This window comes from Rhinoderma darwinii, chromosome 10, assembly GCF_050947455.1.
Source record: "Rhinoderma darwinii isolate aRhiDar2 chromosome 10, aRhiDar2.hap1, whole genome shotgun sequence".
NCBI classification, from domain to species: domain Eukaryota; kingdom Metazoa; phylum Chordata; class Amphibia; order Anura; family Rhinodermatidae; genus Rhinoderma; species Rhinoderma darwinii.
Genome location: NC_134696.1, coordinates 3,670,870 through 3,680,403, shown reverse-complemented (window position 1 = coordinate 3,680,403; position 9,534 = coordinate 3,670,870). Strand labels below are relative to the sequence as shown.

The 9,534-nt window shown below is 40.7% G+C and overlaps 1 protein-coding gene across 1 annotated transcript; it reads right to left on the bottom strand.

Annotated features, from left to right (window-relative positions):
• Positions 1-2,636: 2,636 nt before the first annotated feature.
• Positions 2,637-6,445, bottom strand: LOC142662333 (surfactant protein C-like). Its single transcript, XM_075840522.1, has 6 exons — positions 6,404-6,445; positions 5,922-6,059; positions 5,236-5,373; positions 4,751-4,867; positions 4,070-4,192; positions 2,637-2,720 (listed from the first exon to the last, which is right to left on the bottom strand). Exons 1-6 carry the CDS (start codon positions 6,443-6,445, stop codon positions 2,637-2,639), a joined length of 642 nt encoding a protein of 213 aa, XP_075696637.1.
• Positions 6,446-9,534: the final 3,089 nt, after the last annotated feature.

Here is a 9,534-nt window from a genome sequence, read left to right as displayed (position 1 = left end):
TTGCAGCAGGAGCAAGTGCAGGGGACGGCGCGGTGACGTATGGAGAGGGGGGCGGCGCGGAAGTGGGCAGGAGGCGGCAATACCCCCGTGTTTCCCCGAAAGTAAGACATATGTCTTACTTTCGGGGTACGGCTTATATTAGCCGACCCCCCTGAAACCCCCGATACGTCTTACAATCGGGGGTGTCTTACTATCGGGGAAACACGGTAGTAACTCCACCAGCAGAATAGTGAGTGCAGCTCCGGAGTATAATACAGGATATAACTCAGGATCAGTACAGGATAAGTAATATAATGTATGTACACAGTGACTCCACCAGCAGAATAGTGAGTGCAGCTCCGGAGTATAATACAGGATATAACTCAGGATCAGTACAGGATAAGTAATGTAATGTATTTACACAGTGACTCCACCAGCAGAATAGTGAGTGCAGCTCTGGAGTATAATACAGGATGTAACTCAGGATCAGTACAGGATAAGTAATGTAATGTATGTACACAGTGACTCCACCAGCAGAATAGTGAGTGCAGCTCTGGAGTATAATACAGGATGTAACTCAGGATCAGTACAGGATAAGTAATGCAATGTATGTACACAGTGACTCCACCAGCAGGATAGTGAGTGCAGCTCTGGAGTATAATACAGGATGTAACTCAGGATCAGTAATGTCATGTATGTACACAGTGATTCTTATGTTTATGGAGATTCATTCTATATTCTATACTGTGCCCCATAAGTATTTGCTGCAGAAAATGGTGCGTATTTTGATGCATCTTTCTCAACGTTGGGGGATGGTGACGTCTCCTCTGAAAAACACAGCAATTCACTTTCCGCAGCAGCAATTGACATTCTGCGATCCGAAAAATATGCACCGCAGGTCAATTTCTCCTCTTTTTACGCTGCGTGTGGATGAGATTTGTTAAATCTCACCCACTTTGCTGCTACTGTATTCTGCTGCGTATTTTCCGTCTGCAATTCGGGATGGAAAATACGCAGCAATTCTGCTACATGTGGACGAGCCCTAACACAGCCAGATACAGTGCCCCATAACAGAACCAGCTACAGTGCCCCATAACACAGCCAGCTACAGTGCCCCATAACACAACCAGCTACAGTGCCCCATAACACAGCCAGCTACAGTGCCCCATAACACAGCCAGCTACAGTGCCCCATAACACAGCCAGCTACAGTGCCCCATAACACAGCCAGCTACAGTGCCCCATAACACAGCCAGCTACAGTGCCCCATAACACAACCAGCTACAGTGCCCCATAACACAACCAGCTACAGTGCCCCATAACACAGCCAGCTACAGTGCCCCATAACACAGCCAGCTACAGTGCCCCATAACACAACCAGCTACAGTGCCCCATAACACAGCCAGCTACAGTGCCCCATAACACAGCCAGCTACAGTGCCCCATAACACAACCAGCTACAGTGCCCCATAACACAGCCAGCTACAGTGCCCCATAACACAGCCAGCTACAGTGCCCCATAACACAGCCAGCTACAGTGCCCCATAACACAGCAAGCTACAGTGCCCCATAACACAGCCAGCTACAGTGCCCCATAACACAGCAAGCTACAGTGCCCCATAACACAGCCAGCTACAGTGCCCCATAACACAGCAAGCTACAGTGCCCCATAACACAGCAAGCTACAGTGCCCTATAACACAGCAAGCTACAGTGCCCCATAACACAGCCAGCTACAGTGCCCCATAACACAGCCAGCTACAGTGCCCCATAACACAGCCAGCTACAGTGCCCCATAACACAGCAAGCTACAGTGCCCCATAACACAGCCAGCTACAGTGCCCCATAACACAGCCAGCTACAGGGCCCCATAACACAACCAGCTACAGTGCCCCATAACAGAGCCAGCTACAGTGCCCCATAACAGAGCCAGCTGCACTGCCCCATAACGACAACCAGCTACAGTGCCCCATAACAGAGCCAGCTACAGTGCCCCATAACAGAGCCAGCTACAGTGCCCCATAACACAACCAGCTACAGTGCCCCATAACAGAGCCAGCTACAGTGCCCCATAACACAGCCAGCTACAGTGCCCCATAACAGAGCCAGCTACAGTGCCCCATAACAGAGCCAGCTGCAGTGCCCCATAACGACAACCAGCTACAGTGCCCCATAACAGAGCCAGCTACAGTGCTCCATAACAGAGCCAGCTACAGTGCCCCATAACACAACCAGCTACAGTGCCCCATAACAGAGCCAGCTACAGTGCCCCATAACACAACCAGCTACAGTGCCCCATAACACAGCCAGCTTCAGTGTCCTTATAACAGAGCTAGTAATTGCCCCATATCACAGCCAGCCACAGTGCCCCAATAACAAAGCCAGTCACAGTGCCCCAATAATACAGTCATTCACAGTGCCCCCAGAACAGTGACTGAAACAGTTCCCCAATAACAGATACATTCAGATACTGGATATATTGTATTTATTACATGGATTATATGTTACATGATCTAATAGGGCAGAGCGTCCGTACAGAATTTAGGGCTCTGCAGTCAGCGGTTCTATGAATTTCCATTGGTTACATGTAACTTATTGGTGAAGCCCGGAAGCTGCAGCGATCACTGATAACGGTAGAAGCGGCAATTATCCGCACAAGATCATTTTCCAAGATGAACATTTATAGGAATACCGAAAATTTGAAAATGTACATCAACCCCCCAGTTCCTGAGCTCAGGATTCAGCTGTGGAGGAAACACAGAAGGAAATACAGTCAGTAATGGCGAAATCCACAACCAAAATCCGCTACAAACACATCGCATATGGAACATCTGACAATGTGAAGCATGAAACAAAATACGCGCAATGTGAATGAAGAAACCAACATCTAAGAATGTAGCAGAGGACACAGAGCGCTACTATATCTATTTACAACCATACACATACAGGTATAGCAGAGCTGAGATTGTCAACTTCAGATTGACACAATTTATTGTGATGTAAAAGTTTAGCTTTGGTGTTACATAGGACTGCAGGTAACACCACTACATTATCTGTACTCAGAGAGTTATCACTGTGTTATCTGTGGTGTTACATAGGACTGCAGGTAACAACTACTACATTATCTGTACTCAGAGAGTTATCACTATGTGTTGTCTGTGGTGTTACATAGGACTGCAGGTAACATCTACTACATTATCTGTACTCAGAGAGTTATCACAGTGTTATCTGTGGTGTTACATAGGACTGCAGGTAACAACTACTACATTATCTGTACTCAGAGAGTTATCACTGTGTTATCTGTGGTGTTACATAGGACTGCAAGTAACACTACTACATTATCTGTAATCAGAGAGTTATCACTGTGTTATCTGTGGTGTTACATAGGACTGCAGGTAACACTACTACATTATCTGTACTTAGAGAGTTATCACTGTGTTATCTGTGGTGTTACATAGGACTGCAGGTAACACCACTACATTATCTGTACTCAGAGAGTTGTCACTGTGTTATCTGTGGTGTTACATAGGACTGCAGGTAACATCTACTACATTATCTGTACTCAGAGAGTTATCACTGAGTGTTGTCTGTGGTGTTACATAGGACTGCAGGTAACATCTACTACATTATCTGTACTCAGACAGTTATCACTGTTATCTGCGGTGTTACATAGGACTGCAGGTAACACTACTACATTATATGTACTCAGAGAGTTATCACTGTGTGTTATCGGTGGTATTACATAGGACTGCAGGTAACACTTACTACATTATCTGTACTCAGAGAGTTATCACTGTGTTATCTGTGGTGTTACATAGGACTGCAGGTAACACTTACTACATTATCTGTACTCAGAGAGTTATCACTGTGTTATCTGTGGTGTTACATAGGACTGCAGGTAACATCTACTACATTATCTGTACTCAGAGAGTTAGCACTGTGTTATCTATGGTGTTACATAGGACTGCAGGTAACATCTATTACATTATCTGTGCTCAGAGGGTTATCACTGTGATATCTGTGTTTTTACATAGGACTGCAGGTAACATCTACTGTATACATATACATACTGTATATATATGAGAAGTCTTACCTGCTTTGCCCAGTGGATGGAGACATCGCTGCACAGGATCTGCACATATATCCCCATCTCCCTGGGGTCTGCTGCGTCTCCTGAGGTGAAGCTGTAGACAATCTCATTACTCAGAGCAGCATTCTGTAAGGATAAACCGCAATGAATATAAGAGCTGCAGAAGCCGACCCGACTACATATGGGGAAGCCGAGGCGCAGGAGAGTATTATTAAGGGCACGTTCAGACGTGGCAGAATTTTTCCGCTGCAAATGTTGGTGCAGATTTGGGGCAATTACGCAACGAATCTGCAGCAACATTTGCATATTTGACAGGTAATTCAGACGTTGCGGATATCACAGCGGACTTGCCACAGATTTCAGTTTTTGCATTGCAGAGGTTGAAATCCGCAGTGAAATTCCGCTTCTTCTCCGCAATGTAATACGCATGCTGGGAGGGAAAATTCTGCACCGCAGCCGGATTTCCGCACTGTTATTTTCTGCAACGTCTGAACTAAGTTTCCTAAAAATGTATAGAAAGAAATGAAAAAAACGGCCGCTGGAGAATTCCACTGCGGACTGTCCAGAGCGAAGCTCAACAGCAATTTTGCAAACTCCAGGGAATGGGGGCAACTAATCATGATGGGGGATCCTGAAGCCCCTGCCTACCAGGAGAGCGCGTCCCATCTCTGCAGACAGACTTACCTGTGTTTGGAGATAATCTATCTGGCGGAGGAGGTCACACATGGGTGACACCCGGGACTCACTCATCCTCAGGACATAACAAGTGGAGCCGTTCACCTGCCGGAAGCCAATGAGGTTCTACCAGATCCAACACGAGGGAAGAAGAGTGCGGTAATTACTGAGTCAGTGCATAGTGGTGAGAAGGAAAGATAGATAGATAGATAGATAGATAGATAGATAGATAGATAGATAGACAGACAGACAGACAGACAGACAGACATGAGATAGACAGACAGACAGACAGATAGACAGATAGATAGATAGATAGATAGATAGATAGATAGATAGATAGATAGATAGATAGATAGATAGATAGACAGACAGACAGACAGACAGACAGACAGACAGACAGACAGACAGACAGACAGACAGACAGACAGATAGATAGATAGATAGATAGATAGATAGATAGATAGATAGATAGATAGATAGATAGATTGTCTCACCCTTCTATAATCATACAGGATGGTGCCAGGATACTTATTATCACGGACATAAAATACAGCTACTCCTTCTTGTTCATTGATGGATATTGTCTGTTGAATGTTCTCCCCGTCCTTAGAGGTGAAGGACATTGTCACCATCTAGAAGATGAAAAAAGAATATTCCAGACTGAACACCAACATTTCGATCTCAGGGGTCCGTACATTCGGTACAAGCCGCGCTGTTATAACCGGTCTATAAATGAAGCCGTTCACACATACAACATTAACTTACAATATGAAACTTTTTTTCCTGTTCTCTGGATTCAGCCTGCAGTGTAAAGAATGGGGAGTTTAACTCTGGTTGTCACGGCACAGATCTCTAATAAAGTTCTACTTTTATAGTTAATATTAATAATATAAGGTAAGTGTATATTACATATCTGTAGACTAGAGGGTAATGTATCTACATGGGTCCATACATATGGGACCCTGGACGTAGCCATGACAACCAGTATGAGAACCACCATTCTTTACACTGCGGGCTGCATCCAGAAAACTAGAGAACAGTGCACGATAAGAAAAAGATTTATATGGCAAAGTGACTTTCACTGTCGTTCATTTTTATGATCTTTCTATTTGCACCTGAATTGCTCCTAAACTTCTGCCCCCTCATTTGCCACGTTGCCCCTCCTGGTTTTACTACTTACTGTCTCTGTGTGCTTCTGAGTCATATAAAGTCCAGTTAAAGTGGAGCCAACAATTATAACAACCAAAAGTACCGAAAGTCCAATACCCATGATCCACCGCTTCCTCTGATCCTCCAGTCTGGGGAAGGAGCTGTACGGCTGATGAAAAAGAATGAAACAATAAATAAACCCCTCCAAGCAACGACCCCCCAACAAGGAGAAAAATGACACTGCATCATGTGATTCAGACCATGTCCTGCCCAAGTTACCCACACAGTGGTCTGTGGCAACCAAGACTATGACCCTCTCCCTAATTCTACAGACATAAATGTCACCCAAGTCTGAATGCAGCAAAGCATCATGGTTCGAATATTCAGAGCAATGAACATGTCCCCGCTACATTATTCTACATGGATTCATCTATTAATATGAAACAAATGGACATGCCCTTTAAATGCCTCCACTTAGGAAACTGGGGAAATTAAACAAACATTAGAACTTACAGGGAGCTCCATGGTGAAGTGCTCAGAGCTTTTCTGCTCCATTGACGTGTTAGGATTTCAGCTGGAGATGTCTCTACACCAATCTCTGCCAGTATTTATAGGTAAAGGTGCGACAGGTGTTTCCCTCTGGAGGAATTTGGCTCAAACCCCAATAACTGTACGAAGAGTTACATATGGCGACGCTGGCAAGGACATAAAGACAAGACACAGAAGATTCCAGAATAGGAAAATATCCAGAAGAAGCGAAAGTATCAGTGAAATAAAGAAAACAGAGAACTGCCATAAATAACACGTCCAGGGACAAGTGACAGCCGAGGTGTTATATAAGACTGTCCCATTATATAACCGCGTATAGGGGCGGTATAAGGGTATGTTCACACGGCCAAATTTCAGACGTATACGAGGCGTATTATTCCTCGTTTTACGTCTGAAAATACGGCTCCAATACGTCGGCAAACATCTGCCCATTCATTTGAATTGGTTTGCCGACGTACTGTGCAGACGACCTGTTATTTACGCGTCGTCGTTTGACAGCTGTCAAACGACGACTCGTAAAAATACAGCCTCGTCAAAAGAAGTGCAGGACACTTCTTTCAGACGTTTTTGGAGCTGTTTTCTCATAGACTCCAATGAAAACAGCTCCAAAAACGAGTTGGTAAAAAAATGAGTTGGTAAAAATGCGAGTTGGTAAAAAAACGTCTGAAAAGCAGGGTCTGTTTTCCCTTGAAAACAGCTCTGGATTTTCAGACGTTTTGGTTGACTACGTGTGAACATACCCTTATAGTAGTTATATTCTTGTATATAGGGGCAGTATTATGGTAGTTATATTCTTGTATATAGGGGGCAGTATTATAGTAGTTATATTCTTGTATATAGGAGCAGTATTATAGTAGTTATATTCTTGTATATAGGAGCAGTATTATAGTAGTTATATTCTTGTATATAGGGGGCAGTATTATAGTAGTTATATTCTTGTATATAGGGGGCAGTATTATAGTAGTTATATTCTTGTATATAGGAGGCAGTATTATAGTAGTTATATTCTTGTATATAGGGGGGCAGTATTATAGTAGTTATATTCTTGTATATAGGGGGCAGTATTATAGTAGTTATATTCTTGTATATAGGGGAGCAGTATTATAGTAGTTATATTCTTGTATATAGGGGCAGTATTATAGTAGTTATATTCTTGTATATAGAGGCAGTATTATAGTAGTTATATTCTTGTATATAGGGGCAGTATTATAGTAGTTATATTCTTGTATATAGGAGCAGTATTATAGTAGTTATATTCTTGTATATAGGGGGCAGTATTATAGTAGTTATATTCTTGTATATAGGGGCAGTATTATAGTAGTTATATTCTTGTATATAGGGGGCAGTATTATAGTAGTTATATTCTTGTATATAGGGGGCAGTATTATAGTAGTTATATTCCTGTATATAGGAGCAGTATTATAGCAGTTATATTCTTGTATATAGGAGCAGTATTATAGTAGTTATATTCTTGTATATAGGGGGCAGTATTATAGTAGTTATATTCTTGTATATAGGGGGCAGTATTATAGTAGTTATATTCTTGTATATAGGGGGCAGTATTATAGTAGTTATATTCTTGTATATAGGGGCAGTATTATAGTAGTTATATTCTTGTATATAGGGGGCAGTATTATAGTAGTTATATTCTTGTATATAGGGGGCAGTATTATAGTAGTTATATTCTTGTATATAGGGGCAGTATTATAGTAGTTATATTCTTGTATATAGGGGGCGGTATTATAGTAGTTATATTCTTGTATATAGAGGCAGTATTATAGTAGTTATATTCTTGTATATAGGGGGCAGTATTATAGTAGTTATATTCCTGTATATAGGAGCAGTATTATAGCAGTTATATTCTTGTATATAGGAGCAGTATTATAGTAGCTATATTCTTGTATATAGGGGCAGTATTATAGTAGTTATATTCTTGTATATAGGGGGCAGTAATATAGTAGCTATATTCTTGTATATAGGAGCAGTATTATAGTAGTTATATTCTTGTATATATGGGGCAGTATTGTAGTAGTTGTATTCTTGTATATAGGAGGCAGTATTATAGTAGTTATATTCCTGTATATAGGAGCAGTATTATAGCAGTTATATTCTTGTATATAGGGGCAGTATTATAGTAGTTATATTCTTGTATATAGGGGCAGTATTATAGTAGTTATATTCTTGTATATAAGAGGCAGTATTACAGTATATATATTCTTGTATATAGGGGCAGTATTATAGTAGTTATATTCTAGTATATATGGGGCAGTATTATAGTAGTTATATTCTTATATATAGGGGCAGTATTATAGTAGTTATATTCTTGTATATAGGAGCAGTATCATAGTAGTTATATTCTTGTATATAGGGGCAGTATTATAGTAGTTATATTCTTGTATATAGGAGCAGTATTATAGTAGTTATATTCTAGTATATATGGGGCAGTATTATAGTAGTTATATTCTTGTATATAGGGGCAGTAATATAGTAGTTATATTCTTGTATATAGGAGCAGTATTATAGTAGTTATATTCTTGTATATATGGGGCAGTATTATAGTAGTTGTATTCTTGTATATAGGAGGCAGTATTATAGTAGTTATATTCTTGTATATAGGGGGCAGTATTATAGTAGTTATATTCTTGTATATAGGGGGCAGTATTATAGTAGTTATATTCTTGTATATAAGGGGCAGTATTATAGTAGTTATATTCTTGTATATAGGGGCAGTATTATAGTAGTTATATTCTTGTATATAGGGGCAGTATTAAAGTAGTTATTTTCTTGTATATAGGGGCAGTATTATAGTAGTTATATTCTTGTATATAGGAGCAGTATTATAGTAGTTATATTCTTGTATATAGAGGCAGTATTATAGTAGATATATTCTTGTATATAGGAGCAGTATTATAGTAGTTATATTCTTGTATATAGGAGCAGTATTATAGTAGTTATATTCTTGTATATAGGGGGCAGTATTATAGTAGTTATATTCTTGTATATAGGAGCAGTATTATAGTAGATATATTCTTGTATATAGAAGCAGTATTATAGTAGTTATATTCTTGTATATAGGGGCAGTATTATAGTAGTTA

Excerpts from the sequence above, each read along its gene's own strand:
- LOC142662333 (XM_075840522.1), bottom strand. The coding sequence starts at position 6,445 with ATGGAGCAGAAAAGCTCTGAGCACTTCACCATGGAGCTCCCT. Across the intron at positions 5,374-5,921 it reads CTCAGAAGCACACAGAGACA|ATGGTGACAATGTCCTTCAC; the intron begins GTAAGTAGTAAA and ends TTCATCTTCTAG. Across the intron at positions 4,193-4,750 it reads TAGATTATCTCCAAACACAG|AATGCTGCTCTGAGTAATGA; the intron begins GTAAGTCTGTCT and ends TTATCCTTACAG.